Here is a 17166-nt window from a genome sequence, read left to right as displayed (position 1 = left end):
TTCTAGCTTTGTTCTTCTTTGAGACTGTTTTGGGTATCTAGAGTCCATATTCCATATCAGGATAGATTTTTTCTGAAAAATAAATAAATAAATGTATGATAGTTTCACCTAAAAAAAAAAAGAAAAAAATATTCTCTGGTAAGAAAGAAAGCAAAAAGAAATATTGAAATGTTATCTTTAAGTCATCAAAAGTTTGGTACCAGACAAATGAAACTGTTTTGTGAGATTATCAATGTTAATATTGTATAAATTGCTATAATACTAGATGTCAACCAGTAAGCCAAGCGTGGGAAGGAGGGATGGGGAGGGAATGGGGAGGGGATCGTGGTAGGGGCTAACTGGGCGAGATGTGCATGTATGTCTACAAAAGTATTTTCTTTATACTACTATGATGTATGAATACATTGCACCAATAAAAAATAAATTAAAAAAAAAGAAAATTATAAAACATTGAAAAAATAATTCGAAGAAGACCTTTGGATGTGGAAAGATCTTCCATGTTCTTGGATAGGCAGAATAAGTATCATCAAAATGGCCATTCTTCCAAAAGTGATCTATGTCTTTGACACAATCCCATTGAATTACCAAGGTCATTCCTCAAATGTGCACAACTCCTAGCTTCAGCAGTTACCAAGATGTGATCAATTTTTGTTCATGCATATCCCTACTGTTACAGATTTGGGAGAATATGGTTTGGGGAAACTGTTCCCTGGGAACCCCTGCGAGGGTCCCAGACACACTTTCCCCCAACCCATAACAAAACCCAAACACAGAAAAAACCCGCGGGTTCTTGTCCTAAGCTAAGAATAAATATGCATAGCTTGGACTGTTGCTGAAGATTTAAAGAAGTTTATTAGAAAGATAGAAATACAGAAAATAGAAATACAGCCCCATGCCAAAATGGCATGGGGGGTGACTCAAAATGAATACACCAAAGGGATCGCACGTGGACTGGACTTTTATACCCATGACCTCCATCTTATTTACATAATTCTGACATAGTGAACGTCCCTGTAAGGTACCTCCCCCAGCCAGGTGTGGCAAGGTGTTTCATGAAGGTCGACCCCTCCTACCATCTTAGCTAGCTTATCCAATCATGTAGATCTGTCTTTAGAGAAAGGCCTAGTTCTCCTCTCCTATTGACTTGTTAATTGCTTTTAGCTAGGTTAATTTACATCAGAATAGTTGCCTGCTTTTAGGCAGAAACCAAGTCCTTGCACAGATTTGCCCCTCACCCAATTTTTGAAATATATTAATAATCAGAGCTTTCTCAAATCTTCCTAGGCCATTCCCAATACTGGTACACCTACCTACGCTGAGCTCATTCCTCTGCATTATTCTAAAGCAAATCCCAGTCATCTTTACATGTGTGCCATGAGTGCTTCTGTATCTTTCTCTAGAATATACAACTGAATATAACCAATATAAGAGATCACTATCAGAAAATTAACAGCAATTCTTTCATGTCATGGAAAATGCAATTAATTCAGATTTTCAGCTGGTGGTTTTGAAAAACAAAACAATATATTCAGGATAACTACGTATACTATAAAGAACCTGGAAAGCTTTATTTTCATTCAGTGACTATGTCTGGAAATTTGGTATACTGTAAAGCAATATTTTGGTCTTAGATTATTTGTTGTAACAGTAATTCTCACAGATATTATAAACAGAGGCAGGCATTGTGGCCTGGGAGATGGAGGAGCAGACTTCCAGACTCTAATCTCAACTCCACTAATTGTTAGCCTATGACTTTGAGTATGCTACTATATTTTGGGTCTTCAGTTTTCTTTTTGATAATATGGGACAAATTAAAGCTACTTTCAGGGTTATTATAAGTATTAAATTAGATGCCATATGTACACCTACATGGTAGTTATAAATTATTAAGCATATCTGCAATACCTGGGATTACATAGTAGATGCTTAATAGATTATAACTACTGTGTGGTTGTACAATAAATAATGATGGTGAAACTCATACAAAGTATTGCTTTATGCCTGATATCGTGCTAAAAGACGTGTGTGTGTGTGTGTGTGTGTGTGTGTGTGTGTGTGTGTCTGTGTGTGTGTGTGTGTGTTTTACTGGGGATTGAACTCACATTCCTTCTACTTCCAAGCTTTCAAGCTATACCTCAGCCCTTTGTTTATTTGTTTGTTTTTGAAACAGTCTCATTACTTTGCTGAGACTCTCACTAATTTTCTGAGGCTAGTCTTAAATCCGTGATCCTTCTGTCTCATTCTCCCACGTACTGGAATTACTGGTGTGTACCACTACATCTGGCTAGAATTGACTTTTATATCATCATTATATCAATTAATGTTCCCCAAACCCTCTAGTCACAAAACCCTATTGTCTTTATCTTGATTTTTTCAGGGGCTGAAATTTCAGATGACAAAGGCCCAGTATTCCAACAAATGTTAAAGATTTGCAGTCCATCCTGGATGGCCCTTGAGCCTAAGCTTTTGACATTCATTCATGGCCCCTGGTGTGCTGTTGATGGTTGCAGTGTGTTAGGGTTGAGCACCTTCTAAATGTGTTTTGTTATGTGCATGAAGGCATTTAATTTCTGTTTGAGATTTAAGTGTCTCTACCATGTCTTTTCAGGAAACACTACAGAAATACACATACCTCTATGATCTGTCCCGATCAGAAAAAGGGAAAGTTTATGAGCAAGCCGTGGCCATGTGTGTAGATGGTCAGCCTCTGAGCATGATTCGGCAGCTGCTGGAGGTGGCGGTCGGCCCGCTGGACGTCTCACCCAAGGACGTGGTGCACGGTGCAGTAATGAAAATAATCTCTGCCCTGAGGTAAGCTATAAAGAGGGGACAAGGAAGTAAACCCGAGCTAACCTTCTGCCAATGGTCGTCCACCTCACAGTTGTTAGGAAGCTCAGCTAGCCTCCTGTATGTAGACGCATTCTAAGTTTCCAAGTCATCCACAGAAGTGAGAGATATTTTGCAGAGTTCTCAAACTCTTACATCTTAAAATACCTTGAGAATGTTGAGCCGTGAAATGTTTCATCACTGGTATTTTTTGTAACGTGTTAAGTTAACTAACATCTGCTTAGATCTCCTTCCTCCCCTCAAATTCTTTTTTTATTTTGGACATGAGGGTCTCATTATGTTGCCTAAGCTAACCTTGAACTCACAATCCTCCAAGTAGCTGAGATGCAGGTGTGTGACACCATGCCCAGCTCTGGAATTCTTTCTGAGGTAAGAGAAAGTCTAAAACAGCACATGAAGCAGGCAGTCAAGAGTGGGCTTCCTAGTGGCTTTAGCGTAATTTTTTCAGATCTTGCCTATTCATTGTTTTAAAGTTGGTGCATTGTAGTCATGCATTTTAATGGGGTACAAGATGGTAGAGGCACATATGCACACGGCACTCATTTGACCCTTCCCCGTTTCCACCGCGTTCCCTCCCCCTCCCTCTTTCTCATGTTTGGCCTAGTGGTTGACGTTGATATGTGTATGAATGTAGGTCATGCACATTAGGGAATTTCCCTCGTCCCCCTCCGTCCCCCTCAGTTAGGTCGCTTTATTTGCTCATCTGTGGTTTCTACAACTATGGTTTCTCCTTCATCCAGAGCTCCTCCTATGACCCCTTTTCTCCTCAGCTTCTGCATATCAGGGAGAGGGCATAGGTCCAACACTTCAGCATAGGTAAAATTTTCTCCATAAAACCCAAAGGCACAAGGGATTAAAAGGAGGATCACTACGTACGATTGCATTAAACTGAAGAGGTTCTGTAGAGCAAAGGAACTAGAGAGCCGACAAAATGGCAGACTTTTTTTTGCCAGCTACTCCTTCCATAGAGCTTATCTTTTCTTTTTTTTTTTTTATTTTTATTTTTAATTGGTGCACTGTATTCATACATCATAGTGGGATACATACTTTTGTAGACATACATGCATACATTGCCCAGTCAGCCCCCACCCGATCCCCACCCCATTCTCTCCCTATCCCTCCCTCCCATGCTTGGCTTAGTGATTGACATCTAGTATTATAGCAATTTATCAAAAATTAAAAATGATAATCTCACATAACAGTTTCATTTGTCTGATACCAAGCTTTTGATGACTTAAAGATAACATTTCAATATTTCTTTTTACTTTCTTTCTTACCAGAGGATCTATTTTTTCTATTTTTTAGGTGAAACTATCATATATTTATATATTTATTTTTCAGGAAAAAAAAATCTATCCTAATATGGAATATGGACTCTAGGTACCCACAACGATCTTGAAAAAGAACAAAGCTAGAAGATGTATATTTTCTGATTTCAAACCATATAAAGCTACAATAATTGAAACAGTGTAGTACTATTCTAAAGGCAGATATATAAACCATTGGAGTTAAATAAAAGCCTAGAGCTAAATTCTTCCCTATATTGTCAAGTTATTTTTGACAAGGTTTCCATGAACATTTGGTGGTGGGAATAATAATCTTTTAACTAAATATTGTTGAAAAATAATAATTACATGGAAAAGAATAAAATTGGACCCTTACCTAATTCCATATACAAATATTAACTCAAAATAGATAAAAGACCTAAATATAAATCTTTTTTTTTTTTTTTTTTTTTTTTAAATTTATTTTTTATTGGTGCAATGTATTCATACATCATAGTGGTATAAATAAGATACTTTTGTAGACATACATGCACACATCGCCCAGTTAGCCCCTACCCGATCCCCACCCCATTCCCTCCCCATCCCTCCTTCCCACGCTTGGCTTAGTGGTTGACATCTAGTATTATAGCAATTTATACAATATTAACATTGATAATCTCACATAACAGTTTCATTTGTCTGGTACCAAACTTTTGATGACTTAAAGATAACATTTCAATATTTCTTTTTGCTTTCTTTCTTACCAGAGAATATTTTTTTTCTTTTTTTTTTTTAGGTGAAACTATCATACATTTATTTATTTATTTTTCAGAAAAAAAATCTATCCTGATATGGAATATGGGCTCTAGATACCCAAAACAGTCTCAAAGAAGAACAAAGCTAGAAGATGTATATTTTCTGATTTCAAACCATATAAAGCTACAATAATTGAAACAGTGTAGTACTGTTCTAAAGGCAGATATATAAACCATTGGAGCTAAATAAAAGCCTAGAGATAAATTCTTCCATACATTGTCAAGTTATTTTTGACAAGGTTTCCATGAACTTTTGGTGGAGGAAATACTAGTCTTTTAACTAAATATTGTTGAAAAATAATAATAAATGAAAAATAATAAAATTGGACCCTTACCTAACACATATACAAATATTAACTCAAAATAGATAAAGGACCTAAATATAAATCTTAATACTATCAGCTTTTAGAAGAAAATCTGGGTCATAAAACCTCACAACATTGAAATTGGAAGTGATTTCTTGGATATGATTTCAATGGCACAGGCAACAAATGGGTAAATAAACTCCCTTAAAAAATAAAAAAATATTGTATATCCAAAGACAATGTAAACAGAGTTAAAAGTTACTGATGCTCTTCCAAGAGTTCCTCCTATGACCCATTTCTCCCTAACTCTCACATATTAGGGAAAGCATCTGATTTCTTATTTTTTGTGCCTGACTAATCTCACTTAGCATAATGTCCTCCAGCTCCATCCATTTCCCTGAAAATGATGTAATTGAGTTTTTTTTGATGGCTGAGTAAAATTCCATTGTGTACATATCCCACAGTTTTGTAATCCATTCATCTGTTGATGGACATCTTGGCTGGTTCCATAGTTTGGCTATGGTGAATTGTGCAGCTATGAACATAGATACACATGCATTAGTTTGATAGTTTGGTTTCTTTTCTTTTGGGTAGATACCCAACAGTGGTATTGCTGGATCAAATGGTAGATTTGTTCCCATTCTTCTGAGGATTCTCCATACTGTTTTCCAAAGTGGTTGCACTAATTTGCAATCCCACCAACAATGTCTTAGAGTTCCCACTTCTCCACATCCTCGCCAGCATCTGTTGTTGTTTGTGTTTTGAATGATGGCCATTCTAGTTGGAGTTAGGTGAAATCTCAGGGTAGTTTTGATTTGCATCTCTCTGATTGCCAGTGATGTTGAGCATTTTTTCATGCATTTATTGGCCATTTGAATTTCTTCTTTTGTGAAGTGTCTATTTAGTTCATTTGCCCATTTTGTTATTGGATGTTTTGTTTTCTTAGTGTTGAGTTTCTTGAGTTCTCTGTATATTCTAGATATTAGTCCTCTATCAGTGGTGTAGGTGGCAAAAATCTTCTCCCATTCTGTTGGCTCTCGATTGAGATTCTTGATAGTTTCCTTTGCTGAACAGAAGCTCTTCAGTTTCATGCAATCCCATGTATTGATTCTCCTTTTAATTTGTTGTGCTTTTGGGGTCTTGTTGAGGAAATGTTTGTCTGTGCCTATGTGTTGTAGTGTTGGACCTATGCCCTCTTCAAGGAGCTTCAAAGTCTCTGGTTTAATTTCCAAGTCTTTGATCCATCGTGAGTTGACTTTTGTACAGGGTGAAAAAGTGGGATTAACATCCAATTTTCTGCATATGGTTAACCAGTTTTGCCAACACCATTTGTTAAAGAGGCTATCTTTTTTCCAGTGTATGTTTTTGGCCCCTTTGTCAAAAATCAATTGGCTGAAAGTGTGTGGACTTGTTTCTGGGTCTTCTATTCTGCTCCATTGGTCTATATATCTGTTCTTTTGCCAGTACCATGCTGTTTTTATTACAATGGCTTTGTAGTATAGTTTAAAGTCAGGTATTGTGATTCCTCCTGCGTGGTTTTTGTTGCTGAGAACTACCTTGGCTATTCTGGGCTTTTTGTTATTCCAGATAAATTTAAGGACTGATTTTTCTATGTCTGTGAGGAATGATCTTGGTAGTTTAATGGGCATTGCATTAAATCTGTAGATCAGTTTTGGGAGTATGGCCATTTTAATAATATTTATTCTGCCAATCCATGAACATGGAAGGTCTTTCCATCTTCTAAGATCTTCTTCGATTTCTTTTTTCAGTGTTTTATAATTTTCTTTGTAGAGATCTTTTACCTCCTTGGTCAAGTTTATTCCTAGGTATTTTATTTTTTTGTGGGAGATCCTGAGTGGAAGTGTTTTCTGAATTTCTTTTTCAGTGGATTTATGGTTGGTGTACAGGAAAGCTTCTGATTTTTTAAGATTGATTTTGTATCCAGATACCTTGCTGAATTTGTTGATCAGTTCTATAAGTCTTTTGGTTGAGTTTGTTGGGTTTTCTAAGTATAGTATCATGTCATCTGCAAATAGTGAAAGCTTGAGTTCTTCTTTTCCTATTTGTACTCCTTTGATTTCCTTTTCTTGCCTTATTGCTCTGGCTAGAGTCTCTAGTACTATATTGAAGAGAAGTGGTGATAGTGGACATCCTTGTCTCGTTCCAGTTTTTAGGGGGAATTCTTGAAGTTTTTCCCCATTTAATATGATGTTGGCAGTGGGCTTATTGTAGATTGCCTTAATAATGTTGAGATATGTTCCTTCTATTCCAATTCTCTGCAGTGTTTTTATCATAAATGGATGTTGAATTTTATCAAATGCTTTTTCAGCATCTATTGAGATGATCATGTGGTTTTTGTCTTTGATTCTGTTTATATGATGAATTACATGGATTGATTTTCGTATATTGAACCAGCCTTGCATCCCTGGGATGAACCCTACCTGGTCATGGTGAATGATTTTCTTGATGTGGTTTTGAATGCGTGTTGCTAGTATTTTGTTTAATAGTTTTGCATCCAAGTTCATCAGAGATATAGGCCTGTAGTTTTCCTTCCTTGAACTGTCTTTATTCGGTTTGGGTATTAGTGTGATGTTGGCTTCATAGAATGTATTTGGGAGAGTCCCGGTTTTTTCTATTTCCCGAAATAGTTTGAGTAGTATTGGGATTAGTTCTCCTATAAAGGTTTTATAGAATTCACTTGGGAAACCATCTGGTCCTGGGCTTTTCTTTGATGGTAAGCTCTTTATTGCTGTTTCAATCTCTTTAATTGTTATTGGTTGGTTTAAGTGTTCTATATCTTCTTGACTCAGTTTAGGAAGGTTGTATTTATCTAGGAAGTTGTCGATTTCCTCCAGGTTTTCCATTTTGTTGGAGTATAGTTTTTCAAAGTAGTTTCTGATAATCCTCTGGATTTCTACGCTGTCAGTAGTAATGTCTCCTTTTTCATCCCTTATCTTCATAATTTGGGTTGATTCTCTCTTTTTTTTAGTTAGGTTGGCTAATGGTTTATCAATCTTGTTAATTTTTTCAAGAAACCAGCTTTTAGTTTTGTTGATTTTCTGTATTGTTTTTTTATTCTCTATTTCGTTAATTTCTGCTCTAATTTTAATAATTTCCCGTCTTCTGCTGGCTTTGGGGTTCAATTGTTCCTGCTTTTCAAGGGCTTTGAGGTGTGTCATAAGGCTATTTATTTGAAGATTTTCTGTTTTTCTTATGTGAGCACTCAGTGCTATAAATTTTCCTCTTAATACTGCCTTCAAAGTGTCCCAGAGGTTTTGATATGTTGTTTCTTTATTTTCATTTGTTTCTAGAAATTTCTTGATTTCACCTCTTACATCTTCTATGACCCATTCTTCATTCAGAAGTGTGGTGTTCAGTCTCCACATGTTTATGTTGTTTCTCTGAGTCTTCTTATAGTTGATTTCTAGTTTCATTCCATTATGGTCTGAAATGACACAGGGAAGTATGTAACATTTTTTAAATTTGCTAGTGCTCATTTTGTGTCCCAGGATGTGATCTATTTTGGAGAAGGTTCCATGAGCAGCTGAGAAAAATGTAAACTCTGCTGTAGTTGGGTGAAATATTCTATATGAGTCCAACAGGTCCATTTGGTTAATGGTGTTCTTTAGTTCTGAGACATCTTTACTGACCCTTTGTCTGGAAGATCGGTCTAGTATTGTGAGAGGTGTGTTGAAGTCTCCCAGTATTATTGTGTTGGGATTTATGTGTGACTTCATATCACAAAGAGTTTGATTTATGAAAGTAGCTGCCCCTATGTTTGGGGCATAGATGTTGATTATTGTTATTTCCTCTTGCTGGACTATTCCTTTTACCAGTAAGATGTGACCTTCTTTGTCTCTTCTAATAAGTTTGGGTTTGAAGTCTAACTTGTCTGATATCATAGTTGCTACTCCTGCTTGTCTTCGAGTACCATTAGCATGGATTACCTTGCTCCAGCCCTTTACCTTGAGTTTGTTCCTATCTTTACTTGTAAGGTGTGTTTCTTGTAAGCAGCAGATGGATGGATTCTGGATTTTAATCCATTTTGCCACTTTATGTCTTTTTATTGGGGAGTTGAGGCCGTTTACATTAAGTGTGATTATAGAGAGATAATTTTTAATTCCCAACATGTTAAGATCTTATTTCTGTTTAAGATACTGTTTATTCTTCTTTGCTTAGTTGTCTGCTGGATGGGAATTCTTGTTTCTTTGGTTCTGGCGTGTATTACCCATTTCCTCTTTGCAGTTAATCTCCTTGAGTATTTTCTCTAGCGCTGGTTTTGAAGACATAAATTCCTTCAGTTGCTGTTTGTCATGGAAGCTTCTTATTTCCCCATCTAATTTGATGGATAGTTTTGCTGGGTAGGAAATTTTTGGCTGGAAGTTGTTTTCTTTCAGAGTTTGGAATATGTTACTCCAAGCCCTTCTGGCTTTCATAACTTGGTTTGGGAAGTCTGGAGTGATTCTAATTGGTTTGCCTCTGTATGTCACGTGGCCTTTTGTTTTTGTTGCCTTTAAGATTCTCTCCTTGGCTTCCACATTAGTCATTTTGACAATTATGTGGCGTGGGGATCCTCTTCTCTGATCCTGTCTAAAGGGAGTTCTATAAGTTTCCTGGATCTGTGTATCGACCTCTTGCTCTATGTTTGGAAAATTTTCTGCTATTACTTCCTTGAAGAGATTGTTGATCCCTTTGGTTTCACCTTCTTTTCCCTCCTCTATTCCAATTATTCTTAGGTTAGCTCTCTTGAAATGGGCCCATATTTCTTCAATGTCAGATTCCTGCTGTCGGGTTTTTTTTTCTAAATTAGAAACTATGCGTTCATTTTTAGAATGATCATCTTCAAGGAGCGAGATTCTATTCTCCATGTGGTCTAATCTGTTGTTTATACTTTGGATTGAGGCCTTTACTTCATTAATTGCATCCTTTATCTCTTTTTGACTCTCTCTAAATTCTTTTCGAAAGTCCTCTATTATTTCTAAAGTTATTTTCCTAATTTGATCTTCTAGAGATCTTTGGATTTCTGTGTTATCAGATTCTGATGTTGTGGGGTTGTTGGCATTCACTGCTCCATTGTTATTTCTCTTTCCCATGATTTTGGAAGTTTGTGCCTTCTCTGGGTTCTTCCCCGAGTCACTACGAGTTCACTTAAGATGCTCTGGATCTCGTGTCTGTGGTATCTCAGTCACCACTACTCCTTAACTGGTTTGTATCACAAAGTCTCAGACCCAGGGAGTCAATCAAGGCTGCTTAGACTGTGGGGAGTGCCAAGTTGGGCGTTCTCCAGTGGGGAGTTGTGACTATGGTATGATATCTCTGCCACTGCCACTCCCCCCCTGGGCTGCACTGCTAAAATCTCCGACCCAGGGAGACTATCTGCGCAAGTCCCTGGGAGCGCAGTACTGGGATTTCTTCCCTAGGGGTCACAATTTGACTCACGGTTATTGAGTGCGCTGATGGAGCTGTAGTGAACTTGGTGGATTCGCTGCTGCCGCCACTGGCAATATGGCACCACTGCCACGCCCTTGGCCGTGATGCGGCGTATTTCTTCTCTGGTTTTGAACTCCGCTCTGAGTCCCTGCCAGTTGTGCTGTGCTCGGCCCTTGGGAGCTTTAGATGTTCCCTGCACCAACAAAACTGCTGACTGCCGCCCGGCTGTTCAGCACCTGCTCACCTCAGCTCACTGTCAACCGCTCCTCTCAGGCTCCTGGTGGCTGGTTGAATGGATTGGTCTAGGGCTGTCCGGTGAACTCACCACTGCCGCCAGCAGTAAGACGCTGCTTCTGCGTCCTAGGCCGCGAGGCCAAAGTACCTCCTCTCTGGATTTGAGCTCTGTTTTGAGTCTCCCTCCTCTCTGGAGCCTGGTGCTGCTAGGGGAGATGTAGGCCGCTCCGCTCCGGCCGCTCTGCGCCCGGCTCTGGCTGCTCTGCACCGCGGGTCTGGCCACTCCGGCCGCTCCGGCCGTTCCGCAACGCGGCTCTGGCTGCTCCGACTGTTCTGGCCGCTCCGCTCCGGCTGTTCTGGCCGCTCTGCTCGGCTGCTCTGGCCGCTCCGCTCAGCTGTTCTGGCCGCTCCGCTCCGGCTGCTCCAGCCGCTCCACTCCGCGGCTCTGGCCACTCCACGTGGCCGCTCCAGGCAATCCGCGCTGCGGCTCTGGCTGCTCCGGCTGTTCTGGCCACTCCGCTTGGCTGTTCTCCTAAATATAAATCTTAAGACTATAAACTTTTAGGAGAAAATCTGGGTCATAAAACCTCACAACATTGAAATTGGCAGTGATTTCTTGGTTATGATTTCAATGGCACAGGCAACAGAAGAGTATACAAACTCCCTAAAAAATAAAAAAACATTGTATATCCAAAGACAATCTAAACAGAGTTAACAGTTACTAATAGAATGGGATAAAATATTTCCAAATGCTATATCTGAAGGTATATTAATATTCCAACTAGAAATCCTAAAAATTAACAACAATAAAGGCAAACAATACCCTTTATAGGTAGGTAAAATACTAACATAAATAATGAATCTCCACAGATAACCAATCTTAGTTGTCTGTTGGATGGAAACTCTTGTTTCTCTAGTTCTGATGTGTGTTACCTATTTCTTCTTTGTAGTTAATCTCTTTGAGTGTTTTCTCTAGTGCTGGTTTTGAAGACGTAAATTCCTTCAGTTTCTGTTTGTCATGGAAGCTTCTTATTTCTCCATCTAATTTGATAGAAAGTTTTGCTGGGTAAGAAATTTTTGGCTGGAAGTTGTTTTCTTTCAGAGTTTGGAATATGTTACTCCAAGCCCTTCTGGCTCTCATGACTTGGTTTGGGAAGTCTGGAGTGATTCTAATTGGTTTGCCTCTGAATGTCACTTGGCCCTTTGTTTTTGTTGCCTTTAAGATTCTCTGCTTGGCTTCCACATTGGTCATTTTGACAGTTATGTGGCGTGGGGATCCTCTTCTCCGATCCTGTCTAAAGGGAGTTCTATACGTTTCCTGGACCTGCGTATCGACCTCTTGCTCTATGTCTGGAAAATTTTCTGCTATTACTTCCTTGAAGAGATTGTTGATCCCTTTGGTTTCACTTTCTTTTCCCTCCTCTATTCCAATTATTCTTAGGTTAGCTCTCTTAAAATGGGCCCATATTTCTTCAATATCAGATTCCTGCTGTCAGATATTTTTTTCTAGATTAGAAACTATGCATTCATTTTTGGAATGATCATCTTCTAAGAGCGAGATTCTGTTCTCCATGTGTTCTAATCGGTTGTTTGTGCTTTGAATTGAGGCCTTTACTTCATTAATTGCATCCTTTATCTCTTTTTGGCTCTCTCTGAGTTCTTTTCGAAGCACCTCTATTATTTCTACAGTTATTTTCCTGATTTGATCTTCTAGAAATCTCTGATTTTCTGTTTTATCGGGTTCTGATGTTGTGGGGTTGTGAGCATTCATTGCTCCAGTATTATTCCTCTTTCCCATGATTTCGGAAGTTTGTGCCTTCTCTGGGTTCTTCCCTTGGGTCACTATGACTTCACTTAAGGTGTTCTGGATCTCGAGTCAGTAGTATCTCAGACCCCACTACTCCTTTACTGGGTTGTATCACAGAGTCTCCGACCCAGAGAGTCGATAGAGGCTGCTTTAGACTATGGGAGGTGCCAGGTTGCACGTTCTCCTATGGTGTGATATCTCTGCCACCGCCCCTCCCCCACTGGGTCAAGTTCCAGGGAGTACAGTACTGGGATTTCTCCTCTGTGGCCCGCAATTTTACGCAGATGTAGCTGTACTGAATTCGGTGAATTCGGTGCTGCTGCCACCGGTGGCAATATGGCGCCGCTGCTACGCCCTCGGCTGTGGGGTTGGCGTTTTTTTTCTTGGTTTTGATTTCCACTCTGAATCCCTGCAGCGTGTGCTGAGCTCAGCCACTGGGAGCTTTAGATGCCCTCTGCGCCGAGAAATCCCGCCTGGCTGTTCCGCAGTGGCTCCCCTCGGCTTGCTGTGGCTGTCCAGTGAATTCCCAGGTCGAGCTTATCTTTTCTAAGACCCTGCCCCTTCTTTGTAGCAGTGGGAAAAAGTTCCCAGAAGGCTCTTTTAAAACCCACAAGGCTTTTACTTTCTGTATCTACCTTTGGCCTGACAGGTGTCAGGAAGTTACTAGACAGAGGGGGGAATGTATCAGTAGTGGGAATGGCTTAGGAAGATTTGAGAAAGCTATGATTATTAATTCATTCCAAACATTGGGTGAGGGGCAAATCTGTGAAAGGACTTAGTTTCTGCCTCAAAGCAGGCAACTATTCCAATGTAAATTAATCTAGCTGAAGGTAATTAGCAAGTTAATGGGAGAGGGGAACTAGGCCTTTATCTGTCTAAAGACAGATCTACATGATTAGATAAGCTAGCAAAGATGGTAGGAGGGGTTGACCTTTGAGAAGGAGACATCTTGCCAGACCTTGCTGGGGGAGGTACCTTACAGGGACATTCACTATGTCAGAATTACATAAACAAGATGGAGGTCATGGGTATAAAAAGTCCTGTCCACGTGCTGTATCTTTGGGGTGGTGAATTGGCTCGGACCACCCCACTCATGCCATTCTGGCATGGGGCTCTAACTATCTTATGCATTTCAGTCTTTTTAATAAACGTCTTTAAATCTTCAAAAAAATAAAACCCACAAGGCAGCCGGGCGTGGTGGCACAAGTTTATAATCCCCAAGCTTGGTAGGCGGAGGCAAGAGGATCATGCAGGTTTGAAGCCAGCCTCTCTGGCTTAAGAGACCCTGTTTCTAAATAAAAATATAAAATAGGTCTGGGAGTGTAACCTGGAGGTATAAGGGTTTCCAGGAAGCCCAGTACCATCCCCCACCAAAAAAAACAAAACAAAACAAAAAAAACCCCACAAGGCAAAGTTAATCATGTACTGAAGAGTTTAAACATGTGGTAAGTGTCTTAGGACATTATTTACCTGCAGTTAGTGGCATAAACTTGATAACTGAGGAATTCTTACTTTTTGTCATATGCGGGTGCTTATTTATTTATTTATTTATTCATTTATTTTGCGGTACTAGGGATGGAACCCAGGGGCATTCTACATCCGAGCTACACCCCAAGCCCTATTTTTTTTTTTTTATTCTTTATTTTAAAATAGGGTCTCACTGAGTTGCAGAGGGCCTCACTAGCTGAGGCTAGCCTTGAACTGCAATCCTCCTGCCTCAGCATCCCAAATGCTGGTATTACAAGTGTGCCACCACGCCTGGCTGCTGGTGCTTTTTGTGGAAACATATCTAAAAGATTGGAAAAGAAGGAAAGTGAAGCTCAGAAAATAATGCGACATCAAGTGCTTTCTGTGAATAATGCAATTAGGCTAAAAGATTTAGTTGTGTTTAATTTATTCTCCTTTTAAGCATTCTTTGTAATCTGTATTGCTCTTGAGGAACTTTTTGATTAAATGCATGTCAGTTTTCTGCAGCTGAACTGAAATCAAATGAGCCTTTATCAGTTTAATTACCCTAGCCTCATACAGTCTTCACCTCAATGCTCTGAGGTATCTGCTAATTTTATGTATAGGGACAGCCGGCAAATAGAATAGCATTTTTTAGAAATAACAAATGCCAAATTAATAAAGCTTTGTTCCATTATTAGCTTATTATGAATCTTTTCTTATCATTGGTTATAAGAACTATTCTTTCTAATGATAACAGGTATTTGGTTTTATTTTTATTAAATCAAGCCTTAGACTAAGCTCACAAAAAATGAAAATTTTGAAAAATTGATGTCTCGATGAATTTAGTTTATTTCCTAAAAATTACACATTTTATTAATAATTAAAATAAAACATATGTAGTATTCTTATACTTTTAAAACTTTGACATAAATTATCCTTTCTTTCCCTTTCCTGAACCCAGTTGTACTACCCAAGACTTGGTCTTGATCTAATAAATGTGAATTAAATCTTTCCAAAGTAGAAGCTTGGTGGGAAATTGAAGAGCTCACCTACCTCTTGTTCAAAGGAAAAGAAACAACTATTGATAATGTCTGTAACATTTACTTTTCAGAAAGTTAGTAAAATTTAGTAGGTGAAAAATGGCAAAGATATAAATGTAACTGAATCCAGCAGTTGATTTAAATCATTAACTTAAATTCTTCTAAAAACTCATATAAAACTTCTATTTCTTCTGTTGCATTTTCAGAATTTGCTAGAGTTCCACACAGATACATAATAGTACTTGTGGGTGTAATAATAGTTCTTGTCTCATGAGCTGTGGGGATTAAGAAATCTCAGAATACAGCAAAGCACATAATAGTGCCTGGTACCTACTAACAAACAAGTAAATAATAGTTATTTAAAAAAACAATGTTCAGCTGGAGCATTTCAAATATTATTATATATTTAATGCTTAAAATGGCTCACACCTATGACATTCAGTGAATCTGGTGGGGGGGGGACAGAATGCGAATGGACCGTGTTCTTTCCTTGTCATGAAAACCTGCCTGTTTGACCAGGAGCTCCTGGAGAGCAGGAAACGTCTCACTTGTGTATCCTTAGCACCAAGTGTCGACACGTGTAGCACCAATGGCTACAAGCAGGCAGCACACTGTGCCTGGCTCCAGCTCGGTTCATCTGGGTGTATGAGGACCGAGCAGATTCCTGAGGCTTGAGTGACCCCCTTCTCCTCTCTCTTCACAGTGGTGGCAGTGCTGACCTCTGTGGGCCAAGGGACCCGCTCCAGGTCCTGGAAGGTGTAGTTGGGGCCGTCCGTGCCAGCGTGGACTCGGGGTAAGACGAGGGTGGTTTATGTGGTCTCCACTAATGCCTGAGTCTCAGAGTTGCTTTTAGTGTCTGTACTTATGGGACTTCCAAGAGTAAGCATCGGATGTGGGTGTTTGGGAAGGAAGAGCTGAGGTCCCGCTGCATCACCGGGAGATGGCTCTGCCCGAGGAGGCCTGACTCCCAACCCTGCACTGGCTCCAGCCCCGAGCTGGCCCCCAGCTCTGCGCCAGCCCTGTCTCCTCCAGCTGAGCCCGCTGGCCCTTTTCTTGTCTCTTTCACAGGGAGATGCAGAGAGGAAGCTGCTTTGAGCTTCTTTAATCCCTTAAAAAGGTTTCTCATCTCCAGCAGGTTAAATGTGTTGATTAAGTATCAACATTCCCGGAGTTTATATATTGCGGTTTTAAAGAAGTCTTCATATATGTTAAGTCTACTTTCTTTGGGGACTGAGCACCTGCGGGCTTAGGAATTAGAAAGGTGTCTATCTCTAATGCCATTTTTGGAAAGAATTCTTCATCCTCCTGCAGCAGTATTGACCTGAATAATAGCAACCGCAATTAACAGCTATTCACTCCCGCAGAGCTTGCAAGCCTGCCACAGACCTAACATCCCCATCAATCCTTTCAGGCCTTTTCACAGTTTTGTTTTGTTAATTGGAAATATAATAATGATGAAAATATGTTTAGGAATATTCCTCCTATTTCTCCTGAGTAGCGAAATTATTTCTACATTCATATTACCTTCCACTTTTTATTCAGACACAGATATATTTCATAGTTTCAATTGATATGTAGAAACACTTTTATCTTCTATTTTATTTACTTGCAATTATATACGTCCCATTTGTCTTTGTAGCTTTAATGCTTATTATGATCATTATGCCTGCACGTGCTATTACTAAAGATATAAAAGTTCAGAGAGAGGAACTGCCCAGTGCTGTAGACTTGGGAATGAAACCGGGACTCTACCTTGGCTCTAAATCCCAATTTAGTGCTCAGATACCTTTATAGTCCTGCTTTATGTCCTGCTTTTTGCCCTAGAGAGAGTAGTAGAATACAGGGTATCTGTTTTTATGAACAGGAGCTCCTGCTTTATTGTTTACCTTGTACAGTTTTCTCAACCCCTTTGCTTGGGGTCTTCAGATAGGAAGATAGCTATAGCACTGACTTATTTAGTCCCCTCATTCTAGA

General features: G+C 39.4%; 1 protein-coding gene across 1 annotated transcript in view; it reads left to right on the top strand.

Moving 5' to 3' along the window:
* Positions 1-17166, top strand: part of NBAS (NBAS subunit of NRZ tethering complex) — a gene marked incomplete at both ends in the record, with an annotated part of 312243 nt that overhangs the window by 251440 nt on the left and 43637 nt on the right. Inside the window, 2 exons of the mRNA XM_080711473.1 lie at positions 2609-2811; positions 15896-15985. Coding sequence (XP_080567599.1) covers positions 2609-2811; positions 15896-15985 — 293 coding nt within the window. The remainder of the gene's footprint in view (positions 1-2608; positions 2812-15895; positions 15986-17166) is intronic.

The sequence above is a fragment of the Muscardinus avellanarius genome (assembly GCF_963383645.1).
Source record: "Muscardinus avellanarius genome assembly, chromosome: 15".
Classification (NCBI taxonomy): Eukaryota; Metazoa; Chordata; class Mammalia; order Rodentia; family Gliridae; genus Muscardinus; species Muscardinus avellanarius.
The sequence above is the reverse complement of the archived record's forward strand: the minus strand, read 5'-3'. Positions and strand labels throughout refer to the sequence as shown.